Source organism: Rhinolophus ferrumequinum, chromosome 4, assembly GCF_004115265.2.
Source record: "Rhinolophus ferrumequinum isolate MPI-CBG mRhiFer1 chromosome 4, mRhiFer1_v1.p, whole genome shotgun sequence".
NCBI lineage: Eukaryota > Metazoa > Chordata > Mammalia > Chiroptera > Rhinolophidae > Rhinolophus > Rhinolophus ferrumequinum.
Window position 1 is genome coordinate 7,114,529 of NC_046287.1, and position 25,871 is coordinate 7,140,399.

The 25,871-nt window shown below is 40.0% G+C and overlaps 1 protein-coding gene across 7 annotated transcripts in view; it reads left to right on the forward strand.

Annotated features, from left to right (window-relative positions):
* Positions 1 to 25,871, forward strand: part of ENOX1 (ecto-NOX disulfide-thiol exchanger 1) — a 504,034-nt gene that overhangs the window by 261,559 nt on the left and 216,604 nt on the right. For 4 of the 7 annotated variants that reach the window (XM_033105016.1, XM_033105017.1, XM_033105014.1 and 1 more), the window contains one exon: positions 18,709 to 18,855. The exons of the other annotated variants lie outside the window; for them this stretch is intronic. In XM_033105016.1, the coding sequence (XP_032960907.1) occupies positions 18,768 to 18,855 (88 nt within the window). In that variant the 5' untranslated portion in view covers positions 18,709 to 18,767. The remainder of the gene's footprint in view (positions 1 to 18,708; positions 18,856 to 25,871) is intronic. 7 annotated transcript variants of the gene reach the window in all.

The following is a 25,871-nucleotide window of genomic DNA, read 5'->3' on the forward strand; positions in this document are numbered from 1 at the left end:
CCATCTCGAGATAATATAATTATTATATATAGATAGACATCCATACTAACATAAGTCTATCTACATATAGAGAGAATGTTATGTACATACGCCTCTGTCTTTTCCTACTGATTTTTCCTATGAGCAGTTTCTAATGTGACTTGATCAGTTCCATCGCAATCAAGTATCATTGTGTCTAAACAGTGAGGAAAGACAAAAGAAATACAGCAAAGACAAACGAGAGAGAATGAAAGAAGGAGGAAGGGATTACTCCCATTCCTTAGCTTCTGAGCTTCAATCGGTGTCAATGAGTTACGTGCCATGTTCATAATTTCAAGATCTGTCTCAAGTTAAATGTTTGTTTAGTGTCTGGTGCCTTAAAAAAAAACAAAAAAACAGAAGCTATCAAAATCCTCAAATGAATATATGTTTGTACTTTTCAGTAGATTTTAGGGTTGTTTTGTGGGTGTTTTGCCTAGTATGTGCTAAATAAATGTTTGTTGAATGAATGCATGAACAAAGTAGTAAATATTTGTAGAGGTTACAGTAATAAATAGGATGGTTACATGGTCATTTGACTTGGAGGTATTTTAGTGTTCTTGGCAATCATCTGTCATCTACTACAACACTTCACTTTGATATTTTAGACCTTCTGTGATTGAAAACTGAGGTCTACAAATAAATGAAAGATCAAAGTTAACTGAGAGCATCAATTCTTAAGAGTTATTAAAATTAACGTCTCTGGTTAGGGTTCCCAGATTATTTAGGGCTCTAAGAGAAAGTATCCATTGCCTTAAAATTTTAAGAGCTACAGGAGATCTGACAATTAACTTTGCAAACTTGGTGCAATGTTGCTAACCTCATTTGATAGAGAGATTATTCATTATGAATTTGTACCACCTGGACAAACAGTTAACCAAGTTTACTATTTGGAAGTGCTGAAAAGCCTGCACGAAAAAGATGAAAATGACCTGAACTTTTCACCAACAATTCATGGCTCTTGCATCACGACAGTGCACCAGCTGACACAGCACTGTCTGTGAGGAAGTCTTTAGCCAGTAAACAAATACCTGTATTGGAACCCCCTCCCTACTCACCTGATCTGGCCCCCAAGACTTCTTTCTTTAACCGAAGATAAAAAAATATTGAAAGGAAGACATTTCGATAACATTCAGGACATCAAGGGTAATATGGCAACAGCTCTGATGGCCATTCCAGAAAAAAGAGTTCCCAAATTGCTTTGAAGGGTAGACTAGGCGCTGTTTTTTTGCACAGCTTCCCAAAGGGAGGACTTCGAAGGAGACCATAGTGATATTCAGCAGTGAGGTATGTAGTGCTTTTTCTAGGCTGAGTTCGTGAACTTAATTGTCAGGCCTCGTATATCTTAAAGTTTAGACTATTCTCAAATTCTGCCCTGTTTTGTTATTCTAAGAGAGCAAAACTTTTTTTGATCAATTATATTTGTGTGTATGATGGTGGGCTGAGCCACTTGACACCACTAAAAAATGCAACTTTGAAAAATTCAAGAGAAAAATTATTTCTAGAACTGACAGCCTTTCCTGAGTTTAATTCTCACTCTTTTAAATTATTTATTCCCTTCAAGATACTGGGAATTATTAGACTGTAAATGATCTTGCCACTTGCCAAATTTAATTTTCTATGTGAAAAGATTAATAAGTATTGAGAATTTACTTTTGGTCTCCCTTGCAAGCAATGTTCTGAAAGTCAAGTTTGTAGGGTGTTTTCTTCATTTTTGTTGTATTTGATGACGTTCTCTTCAGCTAAGATTTGTGCCAAGTTTAGTTTTAAATAGACTTTTGTGATTGAATATAAGTCCTCAGAAATAGGGTTTGTGGCAGAAATTCTTGCACTCGGTGGCCTGTAGCTGCCCTGCTGGGTATCATCATCGCACTTAGGATTCTAGGTACGTGTGCAATCAGCGGAGAAAGGCTTGTCTACCTTAGTCACATGTATTTTGAAGTAGAATTTGTTCTGGTGCAACCAATATTCCCGGGGTGAGATTATCAGTACTATTTTCTAACAGTAAATGTGTGCTTTTTATCAGTGTCCATAATAATGATAGATCCACAGGTGGCCTTTGCTTCCCATTTGGTATATCTGTTAATAAGTGTGATGGAATTTCAGCAAATTGCACCATCTTTATTTCTGGTGGATTTTACTTTAGAAAATCAAATAGCTGCTTTATCCACCTGTCTGCTTCCAAGTGTTGCCTGGGGACTCAGCTCAGATTATCGCCAGATGGGCAGCCCTCCTTCCGTCCTCCCCTTCCTCTGTAGGCGCAGGCTCTCAGGAGCCGGAGTGGAGCCGTGGGTACAACCACACCAGCCAGGATGGGGCTGCGTGGAAAATGAGGAAATGTAATAGGACAACTGTTATCCTTCTACATTTTCTGTTCCATTTCTTTTGTATCGGGGTGCATAAAATTTTAAAAGAAAGAAGCCAAAGGGAGGGAGGGAGGGAAAGAGGCGTGGGGGGCAGAGAGGGAGAAAGAAAGAGAGAAAGGAAAGAAGGAAGATAGATTAGACCAAGGATGGCTTGGCAGAAATGCGATTGGTCATGATGTTGGATTATAAATTTTTCACATATGATTTGAGAAAAAGCTGTTAAAATTTAAAATGTAATGGAGAAGAGTGAGAAAATAGTGTGATCTTTAAGTGTAATCTCAGATTAGAAGGTCGGCAAATTCATCTTGAGTAAATTGAAATCTGAATTTAGATTCTTAATACAGATACAGCTGTGCAGTGCATTATTCCAGAAACTATTGAAGACCAAAAGGTGAACCGGTCTCGGCAGAAAACAAAGCTTAATACGTATTAGGAACTTAGAAAAATTGTAAATTTCACTGTGCTCTTAATACTTGAGACATAGACATAAATAATTAAAGACAAAGAATGTCAAGGATGCTTATGAAAGAAACAAAATTAATATAGGGAAACCTCCCTACTTGGGTAAACTAAAGAGAGCACACTTGTTGAAATTATGTGATGATTAATTGCAAGGACAGTTATGCACTTTCAAGTAAATACAGTCATATAATATCTTGGCTAATAAAATCCTCAACAAAACAATAATGAAAACTTCTACACTGCTTCATGAATCCTTAATTTCCCCCTATAATTTTACTCTATAATGACCTGCACTGGGAGGGATTGCAAAATTTGGCCTTTTACCCTCCTAAGTAATTTGCATTAATTTAGAAAACATTGGACTCACCTAAAGTCAGTGGTCAACTTTATTTGAATACAGGTCTCCTAATAATACTTCCTTGACAAATTCATTACTATCTAAATTGAAGGAAAATTTAAATATTACCGGTGTATTGGTGGTAAGACCCAGAAGGATGGTTTCCAAATGACTATTTTCATTTACATGTAACATCTTATTTCTTCTTACCAGTAAGGTTTCACTCAAGGGGAAGAACAGTAAGGTGCTGAAGTACAGGGCACTTTACTCTAGCTGTGTCTCTACTCAGGAAAGAGGGCACAGAGTGCAGACATCCCAGCCCCCAAGCCTGGCAGAGATAAGTGGGAGGAAAAGATAAGAGCTAAGAGGTATTGCTGACCAGCTTTCTTGTTCCTGTTACTCCTGAACTTGACTTGCAGCCAGTGTTCCTTTAATTTTATCTTTAGCTTATATTGATAGTACAGGGTGTGTGTGTGTACGCACGTGCACACACTAGAGGTAAGAGAAGGAGTTTATTTTTTTTAAATAGACAAAAAGGAGTGACATCTTTTTATAGAACGACATTTTTCTAAATTCTTCCCTGAAAATATGGACATTTGAATAAATACTATAAGCGAAAGTGTTCCAGATAAAATACCTGAGAACATTTCCATTCATTGAAATTTTTCACACACGCAGAGGAGTATATCTGAACAATGTCATCACTGTTAGGCATTCCATCTTAAATTTTAGCAGAGAAAGTATAATCCCAAAATCAAGTGCGTTAAGGGAATGGAATGTACTTTTCCTTTAATTTAATTTGTTGTTGTTGTTCTTTTAAAGACCTGGATAAGAATCCACTTACTAATCACGTTTTCTTAGAATTGTCACAAGTGTATATATTCAACAACCTAAACGATAGCAGTCGTAATAGATGAAACAATTTTCAACATTCTAGAGCTCAGTTTTCTTATCGGAAACCTTACTAAATTGAAAGAAAGTAAAAGATATCACATTAAGAAATTCCACTTGTATTTAAAATATCTATTTATAAAAATGATAGTACTTATAAGAGCTATAGAAAATATAATTCGTAAAAAAAGTATTTTTACTTTTGCACTTCTCAGCAAAGTAAGACATAGTGCACATAAATTCTCCTTTTTACCTTTCAGAATTCCTGTCATTTATAAAAACATGCTGTTACTTTATGCATTGATTGAAAATGATAAAATTGTATTTTTAAAATGAATATTGGAAAAGGAGGTGGCAGGATATAAATAGTACTAACCTCTCCTTGTACTGCACTTAGAATTTTTTCTTCTGCAATGACCTTCCCAGCTCATTTTGTTTATGTCTTAGAGGGCATGCATAGAACTTTGCCCAAGTAGGCTATGATTTAAATTTTCGCTAAACAAATAAATAATAAAATTAGTTAAAGGTGAATTTCTACAAAGGTGAATTTCCAAAAGTCCCCTAACTTCAGTGGACTAAATACCAGCCAGCCAGGAAGGCTCTGGGAGGCCTAACCCTCCATGGTCTCCTTCCACGTTTCCTCTCCAAGGCCCCAGTCTATCTACTGCGGTGGCATCTGGCAGGCTTTCTTTTCTGGGCCCAGTGTGCTCCATGCCATGCATTTTCCTGGAATGAAAGTCAAGGAAATACCATTTCTAAAAATATGCTTTGTGGGTTTTAAAAAATGTATTTCCTTTCTACTAGTACATGTACTTAGGGGTCCTAATAAATGACATTCACTCACAGGGAAAAAAAAAAAATCACTGTGGATCTGGTTTCATCTATGCAACAAACATAACTGCTTCAACAAAGTGCAAACATTGTTCTCTTCTTTTCTGGTGACATTTTATTTTTGTGGGTTTATGGCCCTGGGCACTGTATGCTGACTAAAAACAGTAGCTAAAGCATTTACCCGGGGTTTATTTATACCAGGAATGGTTCTTTACGTAGATTAGCTGGTGGAGTCCCTTACCAGTCCCGTATTATTTCATGCACGTTTTATAAATAAGGAAATTAGGACATACACTGTTTATTAAAAATGTTGTCACGTTCATATGGCTAATAACTATGAAGCTGGGATTACTTTCTTCTTTATGTTTTTTAACTTCTTTCTTTTATTGTAAAAGACTCATTTTTAAGAATTTTTTTTCTATTGCAAGGTTTTAGTTTGAAAATGTTTAGCCGTATAGGAAAGTTGAAAGAAATTTGCAGTGAACATTCATATATACCTGCTGCTGTGCATCATTCCTTCCCTCTCTCCATCCGTGAATCCATCTCGTTTTTGGATACATTTCACAGTAAATTGTAGACATCACTACAATTTCCCCAAATACTTTGGCATATGTATCATTGCTAAAATTCAAAGTTTATGATTCTTTAAATACAATTTTTAAGGTAAAATTTATGTATGTACTTACATAAAGTGCACATATCTTAAGTGTACATTTTCATGAGTTCCAACAAATGTATACACCTGTGCCAACCAAATCTGTATCACCCCAGAAAGACTCCTTATACTCCCTCCAAGTCCGCAGAGTAAATCAATTCAAGTTCTAGAACTTCGTATAAACAGAATCATACACTACATACTCTTTTGTGTCAGGTTTGTTTCACGTCGTATATGTTTCTGGGATTAATCTTTTCTTGAGTTTATCAGTCGTTTATTGCTGTTTCTTGCTGAGTGACATTCCATTGTATGAATGTATCACAGGTTGTTTATCTGTTTTCTATTGATGGACACCTGTGCTCTTTCCAGGTTACGACAATTACAAATGAAGCTGCTATGAACATTCTTGAACAAGACTTTTTGTGAACATAGACTTTCATTTCTATTAGGTCAATACTCAAGAGTGCAGTTTTCGTCATCGGTAGCTGTATATTAAGTTTTAGAGGAAATTGCCAGATCTTTGTCTCAAGTAGGTGCACCATTTTACATCCCCACCAACAATATGATAGTTGTAGTCGTTCTACATCCTCAACAACATGTGGTGTTGTCAGTCTTTTTCATCTTAGCCATTGGGTGGTTTGTAGTGGTATTTCATTGTGATCTAATATATATTTTCTGTGCTAATATGTTCAAATGTTCTTCATGTGCTTACTGGCCACTCATATATCTTCGTTTGTCAAGTATCCACTAAATCTTTACATTGGGTTTGTATTTGTATTATTGAGGTATAAGAAATACACACACACACACACACACACACACACACACACACATATGAATAAATAAATATATTTGGTTGAACAGTTAGGTTCACAAACTTGCCACTGTGTAAAGGCATGGTAGAAAGTTCGCGAACTTAATTGTCTGAACTTTGTGTGTGTGTGTGTGTGTGTGTGTATAGAGAGAAAGAGAGATGTTCTATGTAGGATATGTAATTCTTCCAGTACTAGTTGTTGAGAAGACTTCCCTTTTGCTATTGGAATGCCTTAGTGCTAGTCTCACATATCTAATGACCACATATACGTGTGCATCTATTTCTGAGCTCTCTATTCTGTTCCATTGATTTTGCTCTTTATGCTGTTACCACACTGTATTGATTACTGTAGCTTTATAGTAAGTCTTCAAGGCAGATGGTGTAAGCCCTCCATCCTTGTTGTTCTTCTACAAGATTGGTTTAGATTTCTTAGTTCAAAAATGTTCTATAGATTTTAGAATCAGCTTGCCAGTTTCTAAAAGAATCAGCATGGGATTGGTGGGATTATGATTGGGCCTATGTTCAATCCAGGGCTCAACTTGGGAAGAATTGATATCGTATCAACATTGAGCCTTCCAATCCATAAACATACGTGCTTTCTCTGCGTAGATAGCTCTTCTTCAGTATTTTCTAGTTTTTAGTGTAAAATTCCTGCGTGCCTCATGTTTCATTCATTACTAAGAATTGTATATATTTTTAATGGTTTACATGCTCAACATCATTAGTCACTAGAGAAATGCAAATCAAAACCACCGAGTACCACTTCACACCCACTTGGATTACTATAATAAAAAAGACAGTCAATAATAAGTGTTGGTGAAAATTCTTCCTACATTTTGGTGGGAATGTAAAATTTCTGTAGCCACTTACCTTGGAAAACAGTTTGGCATTTCCTCGAAAAGCTAACCATAGAGTTATCATTTATACCCTACAATTCCCATTTCTAGGTACAGCCAAGAAACTGGAAATACATGTTCACACAAAATGCTTGTATACTAATATTCATAGCAATATTGTACCCAATAGCCAAAAGTATAGATAACCCAAATATTCAGCAACTGATGACTGGATAAAGAAAATGTGGTATACACATATACAATGGAATATTAATCAACCAAAAAAAGAAATGAAATACTGATCCATGCTACAGTGTAGATGAATCTTGAAAACATTATGCTAAGTGAAAGAAACCAGACACAAAAGTCCACGTATTATACACATTATAATTCCACTTATATGAAATGTCCACAACAGACAACTTCTCTCTCTCTCACTTTTCACATCAAATCACTTAAATTTATGCATTAATCTGTTAAAATAGCTATGAAATTGACTCCTTTATTTCCATAGCTGCTCTTTTATTTCAGGTTCTTAATATTCCGTGTGGAGTATCACAGCATTCTTTCTGACATTTACCCTTACCTTAAGTTTTAGCCCCTCCAGTCCATTCCCTCACTCTATCTCAGAATAATGTTTCTAAAAATATAAATATAATTATGTCACTTTTCTACATTAAATAATTCAATGGCTTTCTCTTACAATGTTTATTTTCAAGTTCTTTTTCTATTATGTTAAAATACTTGAAGTCCGTTTTCAAAGAAATGTCAAATACTGGAGTTGAACAAATAAGGAAATGGATGGTGGGAGCCAAGTTTCTCCCTGTCAGGGCATTTGCAGATAAGGAAGCCTAGTGCTGAATTAGACATGTCAATGTGAAGTCCTGTTTACGCGTACAGATTGACAGATGCAGAAACAATTTTAGCTGTGTGCATATACCTGTGTATTTCCTAGCTCTTTCTGCTGGGAGAGCCTGGGGGGCAGTGATACCCCAGTAGCAACTAGTACATGACTGCCCAGATCTTGGTATCTAAATATTATCCTCCAATAAAAGGAATTAGGGATGCTTAGAGAAATGGCTAGTTCTAGCGCTGGGACAGTAAAACTCCAATATAAGCCTGGAGCATCCGGTATGCCCTAAAACAATAAAGTACTCATAAAAAAACAAAAGGATGGAGCATGTCACAGAGTGTAAGAGCCAACCTAGCAAAGTTCCCACTGGCCAAAGGTGGAAGACTTTGAGCAACAAAATAGATAACTTAATGTTGGATTACAACCCAAAGTATAAAATAAACCTCAATTCATGCTGATATCAGTAAAGGGGTGACCAAACAACCACATGGAGTAGAAGGAACAAATCTTTCTTATAGAACAATTCCAAGTAATGTAGATGGCTAAGCTCCCTACAGGAAGTAAAGCTTATGCTCACCCTTCAATATGGCCTGGACTTACTGACTGATTTCCAAATAACAGAGTATGATGTAGAGAGGGAAAACAGCAACTTGACAGTGGAGACACCTGCTCAACACTGAATTAACCAAGAGCTCAAGGTTAGCATCGTAGGTGATATGTCTTTTTTGACATCCATACTTCCTGATATGCTGTGATGAAAACGCACCTCACCTCTGTGCTACTCCTCCCCGAACCTATAACCCTCCAGTCTAGTCATGAGGAAAACATCAGACAAACCCAATGTGAGGGGCAGTCTGTAAAACACCTGGCTCGTATTCCTCAAGACTGTCAGCTCATGAGTCACAAGGAGAAACTGAGAGGCTGCCACACATCAAAAGAGACCAGAGAGACATGAGGACCCAATGCCATGTGGTGTCTTGGAACAGAGGAAGTACATCAGTGGAAAAATCGGTGAAACGTGAATGAATCTGGAGTTCAGTGAATAGCAGCACATCGGTGTTGGTTTCCGGTTGTGACGAATGAGCCATGGCACTGGAAGATGTTACTACAGGGGAGTACTGGATGAGGGAGGAGTTTATGGGACTCTCGGCATTATCTGTGTACCTTTCCTGTAAGTCTAACGTTATTCCCCAGAAAAAAGTTGTTTAATCAACGTAGAAGGCCCAATGTAAGCCAGGTAGTAGCATAGCTGCTGTGGTTGAAGTACCATTGCAGGGCCCAGAGACCTGCCTGCCTGGCCTCTCCCTCGCTCTTTCACTCCCTCCCTTCCTAGGACCCCAGCGTCCTCTGGCCTGTGTTTTGCGCACTGCTGCCCTATGGCATTAAATCCAAACTCCCTGACACTTCTGGAGCCCTTCGTCTTCTCACCCTTGCGTAGCGTTCATCTTCATCATCTGTTGACCTCTTGCCTCCTATGTTTATTTCCTTCATATATTCTGAAGGCCGTTTCTTTTCTTCAAGCAGACAGACCATGACCTTCTTATTGATTGTGCACTTGCATTCTTTTTAGCTCAAAAGACTTTTCTCAAGCTTGTTCAGCTTCACAAACTCGTTTTATGCTCTCTTTATATGGTCCTAGACTTCGGCTCAACAGCCCTCTTCTCTCTGAAGTCTCTAAGGGAGGGAGGTGCTCTGAAAGTAATTCTGCAGTAATGTGTAGTCACGCTAAGTTGTCTGTCTGCATCTCTGTCTGCGTGCATCTTTCCTCCAATAGGTGAAAAGCTCCTGAAGGAAATGACAGCTTCTCTCTATGCCAAATATCAAGCATGGTGCCCAGCACTTAGTAGGTATTCAGAAAATGATGGATGGATGGATGGAGGGATGGATAGTAGCAAGTTTATTTAAACTAAGGTATTTCCTTTTCTTTAGCATTTATATTTATTTGAATCTAGTTATAAAACTACAAATTCAACATTTTAATAAGCAAGTTGATCCCAGTTTGCCAGCTTATAAAGAAAAGCATTGGATTTTCAGGAATAAGGAATAGTCGTGATTCAACGAGTACGTGTATACAAAATATTGAGACTGGTTTGGGTTTTGTTCCTTTAAATAACAAAAATGCTACATGGTGTATATTTTACAGTAAATTAACTATGTACTGTCATGTTGCCTTTTCAGTCTGCCTGCATTTGAAGGAGTTGTCAGTAAAGCTAGCTGCATACATTTGTCATCATTAGCCATTCCAAGGTGATGCAGGTGGCCCAGCTATTCTCAGGCACTTTAATTTGCCAATTATTGTACCCACGGCTAAGAACAGACAGTGATTAGTTTCACATTTTGCTCACTGGGCAGCTTAATGTTCTTGTCACCTTACATTGAGTTTTAAATGTGCAAAGCGCAAAAAATGTCAAACGTGTTTCTCAGACTTGGGGTGTGTGTATCATACCTTATAATTTGAATTGCTTCTGGATGTGGAAATTAAAGAGCCTGATTGATTAATAAAAGAACCAGATAAAATGGCAAAGTACATGAAGGAAGATAACTTGTGTGTGTATGCATACATACCTGCATATATATATATATATATATATATATATATATATATATATATATATATACACACACACAGAGGGTGCTAAAAAGAAGTATGCACATTTTAAGAAAGCAAAAAACTATTAAAATTGCAATACTCAATATATATTGATAACAATATATACTAAAAAGGTGAATACAAGTCACGTTTGACTTCTGCAATTACAAAAGGTGCTCAAAGTGGTTACCATCAGCATCCAGACACTTCTTATATGGCAAACTACTGCTTGAGCAACGCTGACCAAAGTGTCCACTTGTCTACATTTTCTTGGCACCTCCAGTACATATAGGTATGTATATACACCTAGATATAGATCTACATATAGATATCGATATCTGTATATACCCAGATGTATCTGTTTTCCTTTTCTTTCACAGAAGCACCGTTTGTTAGCTTTTGGAATCTAAGTGGTAGTTGATGGCTTAGATTACAACCATTTAAGGAAAGAAAGAGAGAATGGTAGGATCTTTTTTATAAAATAGCATTCAATCTTATTAATTGCCTTCTTTGAATATTCTCAGGCAACGCAGGTTACCCAAAACGCAGAATAAGATACATCATTTTTTAACATAATGAATATTCATTACCATATATTTTGGGCAGTTTTGCTCCAGCTATGTATTAATGCCTTGTTTTTAAAATTGTCATAGAAAGGTAGAAACGTTCCCTTTGGAAAAATCCAAAATCACACTGGCAGTTTTGTCTGCTGTTCTTTTGCTTAATTGCCTGGGAGTGAAGGTGACTCATTTACGGCTACGTACCTTAGCGCCATTATTAGCAAAAGAGATTATTTAACATTATAGGAAGGCATGGGAAAATGTCAGGCACACCGCATCCCAAACCAAACTTTATTTGCTACCCTCCTGAAGAATTTGTTTGCATATAATGTTGTTCGCACCACTGATAACAGAAAATGTATTTAATAACTACTCAGAATTAATATGCTATGGTATGCATGGCTGCCTAATTTAATTTATCTCTGATTAAGCCTATTATGTTTGAGATCATTTACAGAAGAGATTTTTATTTTTTTTTGCCAGCTGTAAGCTTATTTGAATTGTAATATAAGTTAATAATGTGTGAAATAACTAGTGGGGCCTACTTCTAAATGTTAATTCTGCCAACTGACTTCCTGAGATGACGCATACCCGGAACATTCAGTGGCATTTAGCTAATATCTTGCATGAAGACCCGATCTTGGAATGAATATGAAAATTCATGAGTTTAGGAGGCAGAGACAAATGGAACAGTGGCGCTTTCATTCTGAAATGCAGAGAAAAGGCCATCACATTGTAGAAGTCCTGGGAAAATCAGTGATTGAGAATCACAGAACGTGACATGTACGGGAACACGTAACCTTTCCGTGATTCTTGTTCTCAGTATATTGCCTCAGCGTTAAATAGTCATTTGATGAGACACGAGTGGGAACTTAAGGGCTTGCCCGTGATCTCCCGTGGTCCCTGGTGAGTTGGTCTCCTCAGGGGGCCCCGTTCGAGGGAGGGAAGGCACTTGTGCAGTTGCTTGTCAGCGGCTGGTTCTGCCGGTTCTAGGCCATGCTTGTCTTTATGCTTTTGTTGAACAAACTGTTTCATCTGCCTGCCCGATTCTTCTTTCCAATGTCGTGAGTGGTTATCACCCAAGAAGTGATTGGGCTGATTGTGTCCCCTTTCTCAGCAGCTGGCCTCACTTAGAGCTCTACGTATCACTAGATGTCGGTGCATTGCTTAGCGTATAACCATGATTTGTATATAAGTTTAAGTGTGGTGATGTGATTGCTTCTTACTCACTCCAGTACTGCCTTTCTCCCTGCTTGGAATGCCTTTTCTGGCCCGCACATACCGTGTTTCTCCGAAAATAAGACCTCGCCAGACCGTCAGCTCTGATGCATCTTTTGGAGCAAAAATTCATATAAGACCTAGTATTATATTGTATCATATCATATCATATCATATTGTATCATATATTATATAAGACCTGGTATTATAGTTTAGTATAATACAGTATAGTATAGTATGTTATATAAGACCCGGTCTTATTTTAATATAATTCTTACTCCAAAAGACGCGTTAGAGCTGATGGTCCGGGTAGGTCTTATTTTCGGGGAAACACGGTAGCTATTCTACCCACGCCTCAAGACCTTCTTGGAACCCTACTTGCTCTGTGCAGATTCCCCAACCATCTCAGGCCATAGCCATTTCCTTTTTGAGCTCCTTAGGAGGTCATTGGCTTCATCATTTCGTCACCTTCCATGTATTCTACAGGGCGTGCCCTTCAGGCAGAGGCCTTGAGTTTTAAATCTTTGTGTTCCCGCAGTGCCTAATACAGTTTCGTGTGCAAAAATTACGTCAATAATTGTGGTGATTGCTGATCAGAATGAAAATACGACATGGGAGAAGCTCATGTATCATGGACCCTACCTAGATGAATACATTTCAAGTCAGTTTGTGGGTTCCCATTTGTTTTAAATGTGAAGTGGAAACGCATATGTAATATTTAAAAAGTCAGAGATCATAATGTAGATTTCTCCTCATTTTGAATGGCTCCTGCTAGACCTACACTAGTTTGGATCTCAGAATGAATTGTAAAGCAGTGTTTCTTCGTCCTGGCTTACATTAGAATCGGGCAGGGAATTTCAAACACAGATGCTGCTGACTGAACTCACCTTCAGACCAAGTATATCAGAGGATAGTATCATCTTTCTAAAGCTAAACACCTGATTCTCGTAAGAAGCCAGACTGGAGAAGCACTGGTGTGAAGGAAACGTAAGGTCATTAAATTCATTCATCCATCTGGTATTTGATTGCTTTCTACAGCTGTTTAGCAATGAAAGATGCGTGCTTCTAAAGGAGTGTAGCGGACCAGCCCTTACTAGTCGAACAGTTCCTGACAAGGGGAGTGGGAATGAAAAAGAGACACTCACACAATTGATGATGCGGCCGGTCTTCAGTGATCCTGAAGCGCGGAGTTTACTTTCCTTTACCAATATATACCACCTGTGTACGTGCAGCTTAACAATCACGAGTGAGCATTTCCTCATTGAAAGTAAAATTTGCAACTTTTACATATAAACTACAGACTCACTGAAACTCTCCCAAAGTCCTTATGTCAAGGACAAAGCCCACCAATTACCCTGATAATCATCAGTGATCTGTGTCCGGGAACTGGCCGTTCCCACCTCATTCCTTAGCAGCTTGCAAGCACCCTCCAGGTGTAAGCAGAGACAATGCCTTAAGAGCTAAAAACTGAGCCAGTCTGCAAGGTTACAGAATAAACAAGAAATCATGGCTCCCCACAAAGGAGGACTGAAATGGCAGCTTTTTGATGCAGGCATCCGTTGCCACATGCAGGCCTTCTCACCAGCCACCAAGCAGGGTGACCCACTGTCTGGCTGTGTCAGAGACTGTCCCGTACTAACATGGAAAGTCCTGCACAGTGGGAAGCCCCTCAGGACTGGCAGGATAGGGCAGCCGGTCACCCTGCAGCCAACACACGCATTCGTTGCATACTACAGAGTTGTGTTTTGATCAATTTTTTTGTTGAGAAGAAGCAAAAAGTATTTTTTTGGGGGGAGACAGAATATTTAATGGAAAAACAGAAATAATTAGAACGCTTTAAAACCTTAGCAGCCTTAAGGTCAAAGAGACATATCCAGAGAAAAAGGGAAAACACCACAACGGGCTCTTGCAGAATTCCTGCAAGAAAGATAAAGGAGGGGCTTTGTTTTATGTAGTTCATTGGAGAACATCAAAATATTCCGCTATTTAGATAAAGTAAGAATGATTTTGTACTGTAAGAAGGCATTAAGTGAAAATCTCAAATTTGTAAATATAATCAACTAAACTATATGTCCCTTGAGGAAAGTTATTTTTACAATTGGGGAAACAGACATATTCAAGGCTATGTGCAAAGTTAGTGACAGAGCGTCTGGCTCCTAGATCTTTTTTTGGTAGGTTCTTTGCCCTCTTTCCTATTATACATCCTTTTATTCCCACTAACATTTAGCATGATCCATCCCTTTCAGATAAAAGTAAATGTTGGTAGATTGATAGAAAAAGTGAAAGTATTTTAATAACGGAAATAGGTTTCAAGAGTTTAATTTATAATTGTAGCATTAAAGAGGATTCATCATGGATCCCCATTTGAGTTTTATTTTGGTATCACCGTATAGTTCTGGAGCTTAAGGATTAGTTTTTTCCAGTTATTTTCCGTTCAGGTCACGTTGATCACTGAGCAACCAGTCCAAGCGTCACATGGTTGATTCATTTTATTCATTGATTGCCAAAAATTGTCAGTTGGGTCTCAGGCATATGACCGTCTTCATGACCAATCAAATCCATTGGATTGGCAGCTATTCAGCCACTGCTTTGCTGATCAGCTGCCCATGATACTGATGGATGCATAGGTGAGATGTTAAACTATATTCTTAGAAATGTCTAGTCTCATTATAATCGTGGTAGATTTTTCTCCCACTCAAAAAGAGAAAGCATAAATAAATAAAACTTCTGATATATTGATGTGTTCCCTTTTTTTCCCTTAAGCATTTAGCTGAAGTTGTAAAACTCAGAAAAACGTACTGTGGGACAGGAAATTGCAGATCAACTCATCCATCCTTCACAAAATATGTTAATAAGTAGCACCTGAAAAACAACGGGGGCAGCATCTGTAGGCAAATGCGTTTGTAATAGGCCAGGTAAAACAAAATTAAACAGCTGCCTCGAAGGGGAAAGGGGAGGGCTTGAGAGGAAGTATGCACGTCCCAAATTATCTAGCCACAGAACTCTTATAGTGAACACCTGGAGAGACTTCGTCTAACCTTCTCATTTTGTAGTGAAACAAGCTGTGTCCCAGGAAGGTTAAAAAATCAATCCAGAGTCAGATACTTCCCTTGATTTTTTTCCAGGCCTCCTTTATCCTCCACTTGCATGTTGCTTCCCCTAATTGCCTGTAAGCACTTTCCCCCTCACTCCTCAGTAGCTGAGGGTAATTCCACTGACCAGCTTCCTAGTCTTGCAATGCCAAGAAATGGAAGCAGAAACTAGTCACTTTGAAAAGATGTACTTTTAGAGTTGAAGATTTCAGGATCTTCTCATGCTCTGATTTCAATAGCTCTTACTAATTGGGCACCTGCAGTATGCCAGGTTCTTTCTGTGTATTATATGATTTAATCCTATTAACAACCTGCAAAATAGATAACAGTGTGCCCATTTTTTTACTGGGGAAATGGCTAGCTTCCTGAAGGTTCATTCAGTAAGTGGAAGAACTGGGATTTAAAACAAGGTCCATATAACTAGAAAGTCTTCCATCTTATCGAACGCAGAGATATGATTACAGCTACAGTAGAAGTGATGGCACGGTTAATTTTTTAAAAAATTTATTGGCCCACTATTGAGTAGGGCACGATACAGAGAGAATTATGTAATTTCAGGTAGACAAATTTTTAAGAGATGTACTCAGGAAAATAAAAATATATTCAAGTAATACATTAAAAGGATAACCAGCAAGCTGACTAAAATTTGTTTTGGGGATGAGACAAGGAATGCCTACATATTCACATTAGCTGCACATATATGTATGTATGTGTGCTTTTCAAGCCACAATATATCGTTCGGGGCAGCAAAGGGAAGTCCATCATTGGAAGGTGATCTGGGCATGTAATGGTGAGAATGTCTTATGTGGGTAGTTTTTTGCTGGATAACGGTGCTTTTCACGTGAATTTGGGGTGTGCTTTGAATGAGTGAGTGGAGTTTCACCGTTGATATTCCGTGACATCAGTTACTTGTCAGCCTTCCAAGTGACTGATCGTCGCTTGCAGTTATCTCAAAGTCCGATGATTTTCTGCAGTCTCTTATTTAATAAACTTACATAGCTTTTCTTTGTTTATTTGGGCCAATCCTCTTACTAGTCTGTTTTTAAATCCTTTTTTTTGGCCAGTTTCTTTTTTCCCCTTTCCCTCCCCCTCCCATCCTCCCTCCCGCTTTCCTTTCCTGTTTATTGAGAAATTGATGTGGCATCTGCCTCAAATTGATTTTGGGTCCAAATTTCTGGAGCCAAGATGGCAGTGAGATGCTATAAAGATACATTTATGGAGGAGTTCAACTTACTTTGCTTGGTGACTCCTAGAAAATAACAAAGAATTAAAATGATTTTGTTGCTGTCCTCCCTGAAATTAGTGGTTAGGTAGTGAGTAGTTGATTTGGGGTCACAGCTAAGTTTCTTGGGATAAACAAAGTAGTCTGGAGTGAATTACTTAATAAGTACATATAATTTCAACGTAAAATTTGTAAGACTGGGAATTGCAGCAAGGAATCAAAACACTATGATGAGATAAATAGAGAGCAAAGAAACAAGGAGGAGATGCTACTGAGCAAAACTGCCAGCAGGTTTTGGAAGATGGCACCGTGATGGAGGAGGAGGAGCTGAGATGTGCTGAGAAAAACTGCAGACATTCTCAGGAGCCTGGGCAGCCTCCGGAGGGCACCCGGTGAGGGTGACACTGGAAAGGGGGGACTGGTTAAAAGTAGTTACAGAGTAGTTAGCAGTAGTGAGTGGAAGGTGGTATGTGACGTAGTTATAGCCTGTTCCTCTCCCTGATTACACTGCCACTGCCAAGGTCCCAGTCCTGCTGCAGGCCTGAGGGATAGTCTTGGGCTGCATGGAATCACAGATGCTCTGGATTCAGGGAAGCTAGGCCCACGGGACACAGGTGAAACGCAACAGTAAGCAGGTAAGACCTGCCTGGGCTACTCCACACGTGGCTCCCAGAGCACCTGTAGCCAGGACACCTATAGCCAGCGACAGGCTCTTTAGCAGGAGAGTGAGGGATTCTCATCTAAAGAAACTGAATAGCCCACAGAAATGACCTGACTGGCATTCGGAATCCCCATCGACATGGCTAGATGGTTCGCCTGGCTAGATGGGAGTGCCTCATGGGGAATAGACACACCCTGCCCCCACACAGGGTTTCCAGTCAGTCTTTAGGGACTACCTGTCCCAAATATAAAGGAGTTTTATATTTTCTTTATATATATATATATATATATATATATATATATATATATATATACACACACACACACACATACATACATACATATATATGTGTATATATGTATATATGTATGTATATCTATATATTTAAGGTATTCATATGCAAATAAATATATATGAATGTCAAATATAAATGAATAGTGAAAGGGTCACCAGATATTTGAGTATAGCCTCCCAACATAAAATATAGAATAAAATATAGAGATCAAAACAGAGAGAGAAAGAAAGAGGCTGGGGGCTCAAAAACACAGATAACTCAGGAAATAAAAGAAACAGTTTTAATAACCTATGATACTTTTAGAAAGATGAGAGACAGTATTATATCTGTAAAATAAAGAGGTCACTTTATAAAAAAAGGAATAATCAGGAAATAAGAATGAGATCTTGGACAGTAAACATAGTGAAAACATCCAGAGGTGTAGAAGATAAAGTCTAGTAAACTTTCTAGAAAGTAGACTAACAGGCCAAGATGGACAGTGGGGGTGGAGGGAAAATAAGGTACAAAATGTCGTGGATCAGTCCACAAGTTTGAGCATTTTACCACATAAGTTCCAGAAAGAGAAAACAGGAACAAGTGATGGGGAGACAAGTATGAAAGAATAATACAAGAAAAAAAATTTTCAAAATGGAGTAAAAAGAATTTACAGATTAAAAGGGAAGAGAAAGTGCCCAGAAGAATAGATAAGAAAATATCCTCTTTAAGATTCATTACTATGAGAGTTCAGAACACCACGGATTAAAAAGCAGATTTCAGAACCTTTCAGACCAATAAAACAGGTCACATATAAACAATCCGGAATACCAATGGCATCCAACTTCTCAAATGCAACACTGGAGACTAGAAAGTAATGTAAACCTTAAAAGTTCTGAGGGAAGTGACTTTTTTACTTAGAATTCAGTTATAAACTTAGCTACGTAGCAAGCATGTGTGAGAGTAGAATTAGGACATTTTCGGACACATAAGGAAAGTCTCAACAACTTTACCTCCCGTATACCTTTTCTTAGGAAGCTTCTAGAGAATGTGCTCTACAAAAATGAGGCTGTAAACCGAGAAAGAGGAAACCATGGGATCCAGGAAACGGGGGACCCATCACAGGCGAGAGGCACAGGGATTTCGCAAGATGGTGTTAAAAAGAAGCCCCAGGACAACAGGTGGGCAGCTGGCCTGGGAAACCCCGTAGATCAGACAGACTGAATGGGAGACTCCAGAGGGAACAATAGGTGGGACAAATTGACTCACTGGGTTGATCACATAAAAATGGTTTCCACAGGGCTAATGGAGTTCAGAAACAATTAGTAATAGACACACACCAAAGAAAGAGAGACAACATCAGGAAAACCAAAAGATTGAACAGGATGGGAAGTGTTCTTAACGCTACAAGGCTCAACAGTAACAGTACCACGTGGTACTAACAACAAACCTAGAATATCAATTTAACCCCCAATTTCTACTTAACTTCCTGGAAAGATGGGGCAGGACAGCTTGCTGGGAAGTGGTGACGGCGTAAGAGTGCTACATTTCTTTTTATTTTGCACAATGGTGAGATATTAGATAATCTCTAAAAGTGATTAGCTTAAGAAATATCACTATGCACACATTACTTCAATATATGGAAACAAATACCAGAATTAGAAGTTACAAGTGGTTTCGTCTCCCATGGCGGGTTTCATCCTCCTTGGGGGCGGGGGGTAGACCTGCCGGTTAGTCTCCCTGCCCTGAACAAGCCCCTACATGAACCAAACTGAGAACAAGTGTTGGGGCAGCAGTCGTACCCATACAAGGAGGTTACTCACTCTGGCAAATAAACATTTCATCATAGAAGCAACCAGCACAAAAGCGGTTTCCTCTGAGAAAGGAGTCGGGAGTGACATTGGCGGGAGGGGGGGGGGGTCTCCTGGATTAGGTTACGGGCCTTACCATGTTGTTCGCCTTTTTCACCTATAGACATGTGTTACTTGGATAAGTATTAAGTTGGTTTTACAATTCACTGGAATTAGAAATAGAGGTCATAAGACCAAATCACACAAATCCCCCTCCAAAAAAAAAAAGCAAACACAAAAGCAGGAAGACGTCGATGGTACTTTTCTTGGTATCTTCCCGAATCCATGGAAAAGTCCGTTGTCTGATAACAGTTGATGCCCCGCAGCCCCTGCCAGTCTCACTCCAGCCAACGTTTCCTGTCGTCTACAGGGCTGCTCACATCCTGTGCCCAAGCTCCGCGGGGCCTTTTCCTGTTCCCTTTACACCTGTCTTTTCCCTCACCTGAGCCTTTGCTTATCGCGCAGCTCTCTCTCACCTTCCCTCCGCTTGTTCTCGCTCATGCTGCCTGCCTCCCTCCTTCCTCTTGCTCCCCCTCCATCCCTACCTACTCATAGCTCACAGGCGCCATAGCATTCTCCTCTTGCTCTTAACGCCTGTTACATCGCCCTTGGCACCACTTGCACACACTGCCTACAATCCCAGGTGATGTTTAACTTGTTCTGTCTGTTAAGAGCCTAGAAGGTGGCAGGGGCAGGAAGCGTATTGCACTGATATGTGTCCCTCCTGCAGAGCCTGGCGGATGCTGGCATAGTCCAGGTCCTGCCTCAGATAACAATGAAATGAATAAATTTATCTTTCATTAAACGTGAAATCTGTTCAGACGCATGGCCCAGAGCTAAACGTCTGTATCGACGTCGATAAATATGAGTGGGAAGTCAGGATTTTGTGTTTGTTTCTGTTGGAAGGAAGCTGACGTGCTTTGGCCTGAGGGGAAGATTGTGCTCAGAGCCCAAAAGGTAAACTGCTCCCCAGAATCTTATACTTTCCTGTGAGGACTGTGGAAAACTTGTCACCTGGAGGGTTGAGGTTTTTATGTGACTCTCTCTGCACGGGTTACGAGCAAGCTGGCGCTGAGGAAAATGGAAGCAAGATCCCACCTCAGCCTCCAGGGAGAGCAGTGCCCCGATGTGGCCGTGAACCTGATGGACAGTAGCACCACCGCAGGTGTGGCAGGAAAAGGGAAAGCTCTCAGGGGGCCAGACCATTAACATCAAAAAGGGAGCCCTTCACTGCTCCATGACACCCCAAGGTCATGTAGGTAGAGTGTTGCAGCTGGGTCCCTTCCCACTTCGTTAGGCTTTAGCCTGCACTCTCCAAGCCTCTTGAGAACCACTCATAAATTATAACTGTATTCATGCAAAACATTCCATTTGTGGAAGTAACAATGTGCCCTTCAGCACTGGCTGTGTGCAAACAGTGGGAAGCTGTGGGGCCCTTAAAAAGAATCAGGTGGAATCTCCAAGTTCTCATCTGGTGAGGACTTTAGCACACACCCCTAAAGGAAAAGTGCGTGTGGCGTGGGGTCACTGCCTTCACGTCTTTACTCACATACCGTCTTTTCCATGAGGCCTTCTTAACCACTTTATTTATCATTGCAAATATCCCCCCTCTCGTTCCTGGCTTTTTCTCCCTTAGCATTGATCCCTATTTGACGTAATGTATCTTTTACTCATTTGTTGATGATCTGTCTTCCCCCAGGAATGTAAGCTGCATGAGGGATTGTGTGGGTTTTATTTACTGTGCTGTCCCCCAGTGCCTTAGAATGATTGGATGAATGAATTTGTACGGGAAAGTTTATTGTTTGCCCAGAACAGTTCTGGAAGGTTCCACAGACCTAACTCAGTAGTAATCCCTGAGCAGTGAAACAGGAGTCTGTGGAGGATGACTGACTCTTACGGTATATATCTTACCGTGTATGTGTATCACTTTTTAGAATAAAACACTAGCTTAATAGGGAATCCCATTTAAAGTGTTTCTCAAATGGCTGCGGTGAAGTACAAGTGATTTAGTCAGCACCAGTTGTTTCTCGTTCTGAGATAAGGAACACCATTCAGAATCTCACTTCTTTCCAGAAGTCAAGTTGTAATAGACCACAGGTCAAGTCCATGGACTTGGTATTTCATGAAGCCTTTGCCAACAGCCTTTTCTCTTCCATCACAGTGGTGCCATCCATACTTAGGTGGGGGAGGAGGGCTTTTTAAGTCAGGTACATTTATATCTTGTGATTTGTAGGTAAGTGACCCGGGGCAGGTTACTTGACCACCCTGAGTCTCAGTTCCGTTACCTATGAAATTGGGATCATTTTCCCCATGAACAAAGGGTGTTGTCCAAGCAATACCAGATGAAACCTGTGTTCTCAGTGCCCAGCTACCGCTGGCTCGAGGCAGGATTGGCTCCCTTTTCCCTGCAGAAGAGGACCCAGTGAGAGGATTTAGTGATATCTTCAGCCCCACCTACTGCACATGTGGTCCCAACATCACCAAGGAGTTTGGGAGAAACACAGTATCTCAACTCCCACCTGATCTGGTGAGTGAGAATCCGTTTAACAAAATACCAAGGAGATTCCTGTGTGCAAAGAACTTTGAGAAGCTCTGTTTTTAAGTTTCTAAAGCAGTGTTTCAGACAGGCTCCTACAAATCATGTATATTTTCTGTATTTCCTGATGTGTTGACATCTTAGGAGCATAGGGACCCCAGGGGAAGGCACTGTCCTTCCCAGGGTTCCCTAATTCCTAGAGAAAGCAAACCATTTGCCTGGGAACACGCCTTTGCTATGCAGATCAACCAATCCAGAGTCCATGCCCCCACCTGCCTCCTTTGCTCAGGCTCCAGAATGCGACCCCCTGCCCTGACTCACCCCAGGGCCAGGTACTGGACAATTAGGAACCATGCGTATCCCCGGGAACCCATTGAAATCCAACCTGTCCCATCCTAAACCTTCTCACCCTGCCTTGCTTTGCCTTTCCTGTGGAAACCATAGTAAAGCCTCTTGCCCACATTATGTCCTCACTCCCTCTGCTCCTGACCCACTCCAGTGCCTCTGCGTGTGGCCCAGTGTGGCACTGCCTGCCGTCCTTCTCTTGGGAACCGTCAATTGCAAACTGTCTTTTCAATGCAAGTTTTAATTTTCAATGCAAGCGTCTCCTATTCTGTTGTCCTCACTACACCGGAATAGAACCGAATCCCGGGTACATTTTAAAACAAGGCTGCTCCTTTAAACTCTTCTCCTAGTTTAATGGCACTTGCCACCCCTCCCGCTTCACCTTGCTAACTTCAGTTGCATTTGGAGAAGGGTGAGAGTGCCCAGCAGAGCTGAAAGTACTGGTAGGGCGTGGCTAGCCAGCTGAAACCTAGGATGCTTAAGCCACCTCATCAGCCTGAACTACTTTTAAATAAAGATGATTGGGAATAACCACGAACAGGACTGTAAATCCGCTTAAAGTCGTATGACTACGTTGAATACCATGAATGCTGCTTAAGCTCAAGCTTTGAGCACTTCAGAAAGTGCTATTAGAAATGATTAAGACCTCCGAGATAATGGAACTGTTTGAATGGAAACACAAACTTATTTATAGTATTCTGAGATGTCAAAGAAATGAAAACCTGCCATCACATCCATTCGTTTCTCCCTGTGGCTTCAGGTGGAGTCACTCTCCCCAGGGAGCTGCTGTGACGTTCCCCAGCAGCTCCAGTCCCCCATTTGCTTTTTACCTCTTGTCTCTTCTGTTTTGAAAATATTCTTGACATACGGAAGGCAGCTAACTGAAGCTGAGGTTAATAAAAGTAAATATTAAAAGAGCATAAAAGGGACTTTTCTCCCTGTGACTCAAAGGAAAAAAAAATACTTTGACATTCTGAAATAGATATTTCAGAAATACCCCACATTGTTAGGTAAGATGATAAGAATAGAAGATAGCAGTTTTATAGTAACCTTTCCCTTATGAAAGGTTTACTACAGTTTTATTAAGAAATTAGAATTTGACTAGCAGCTTTTAATTAGAAATATTAGACAAGGTGGTTTTCCAGTGTTTTTATGACTATCAGATTTGTTTCCATAAAAAGTAAATCCTTCTTAACACACACACACACACACACACACACACACACACACAGTAAATATGTGAGGTGATGCTTGTATTAACTAACTTTGTTGTGGTAATCACAATATTATATATATCGAATCATCACTTGTACACTTAAATGGATCAACTTTATTTGGCAATTATACCTCATCAAAGCTGGAAAAGAAATTAATAAATCTATTTGTTATGACCATAAAAGAAACTTTGGCTGCAGATAATCAGGATTTTGCTTCCCAGAACTGGCCCTGTCAGGTTCGATATACTGCCCAAGCAGGGTCTAAAATGTGACTTGGGAACTGGGTGAATGGCAGCATGGCCTGAAACCACAGCCTTTTTTCTCAGTAGGTATTTTGCTTGATTGCTCCTTGACCCTTTTCCAAGAAACCTAATTTGCCCAAGGGAGTCTCGCACAGGAAAAGAGTGTTTGCATCTACTTAGGGAAATGTGCCTGTAATAATGGCTAATTTAGAACGAGAGGACAGAATGGAATGGAATGGATTGATAAGCCAGTTTGAGCAGGCCTAGAACACCCTGGGCCTCGTACCTCATAAAAGCCGCTGGGCTGCGAAGCAGCTTGCCGCACCTGGGTCTGGGGAGACCCATCTCCACTCAACAAGCGTTGTCTCCATAAACTCCCTGCAAAATTCTGTTCTTACCCAGGCCTCAAGGCCCGCCAGCTCGTCTTAAGTTTCCCTTCCACTTCTAAGATGGTGCGGGTTTCTCGGTTCAGCCCTGCAGACCCCAGTGTTGAAATCGCTCTCCCAGGTATGTTTCCCATTTTAAACTTCGGGGAGTCCTTTAGGTGACAGCAGAGTGTGTGGTGGCCGGGGATGCTGTGCCCTCAAGTTAAAAGCACTTTCTTGGTTGCCAGGAGAGCTAGCGAATGTGCCTGGGCGTGGATTCTCCGGAGAGAAGGCTCCACTCAGCTTCTTTCTCACTTACTGAGCTTAATAAGACCCAGCAGTCAAAAGTAGGGAGCTGATGTCTCATTTAGCAGAATGAAGGATGAGTTAAAGCCAAACAAACAAACAAAAAAAACAACCAAAAAAAAAAAAAGAGAAAAACAAAAGAAACGGAATGTGGACACTGCCTTGGTCTTCTGTGCTGCTCCATTTCCTGTCTGTCTTTTTCTCTTCTCTTTTCTGCCAAGAAAATATGGTCGATCTGTCTATAACCATAGCCTCAAGGCTAGCAACATACTCAAAGGGCAAAGGTGACAACCAAAAGTTGCTTAAAATCTAAAAACCAAAGCTAGACTAATTTCTTTATGTCAACTTTCTTTGCTATTTAGAAAAATAATAATAATAAAAGGTGAAACCATTGACCATATTTACATTAGCAAGGCTGAGCTTAAAGTCCTGTGTATGCACAGGGATAATGAGACACCTTTAAAAAAAAATTAAATCTGTCTTTGCATAATTAGCAAATTATTAAACAAGCTTTCCTATAAAGTCTGCAAGCAATTGCTTGTTTCCACTAATAAGAGAAGATGTTTTACAAGGTTCACGTTGATTGATTGATAAATGCTGATAAAATGAAAGCAGGCCTGAAATGCAGTGTACCAGCTGTAGTATAAATTACTTTTGTTTAATAATGTTTCAAGTGGCTATATATTCATGGTTTACCTTTCCATAAATATTCCAATCTTCTTTGAAACATCCAGTGTGCAAATTCATCTCTGAAAATGACTGTCAGGAACCAGTTAGGACGGAGCATTTCTATGTCTGCATATGCGTTTTTGCTCAATTATGAGCATAAATTGCTGTGCACATTTAAAAAATGGACGCTTTATATTTAATGTGAAATGAGCGCTACCATGTTTTAATACACTTAGAAAATCACGTTCCCTCGATTGACCGAAGTGTAATGTTCCCTACACTTCTGAGTAGCTTTACCCACTCTAAACCTCTCACCGCTAGCCTTACACCATTCGCGAAAAGCATTACATTGTGAGCCCACTGCCATCCGACTGTTGTGGCAGCTGTGTCTGGTTCTATGAGAGGGCCTGGTATGGGCTGTTTCTCACTTACGGGGTTCCAGACATCGGAGATGCTTGTCCAAACCCAGATTCCTGTTATTGCTTATGAGTGAGCAATGGATCAGCAGGATCTCCTGCAACCGGGGCCAAACCCGAAGGAGCAGTGTGTCCCAGCAGGATGGGACACACATTAGGTCACAGACCGTCCTGCATAGTTCTCTCTCCTCTCCTGTGTTGTCCATACCCGTGGGATAGACCCCCACAGCTACGGCCTCGAGAACCCTTGA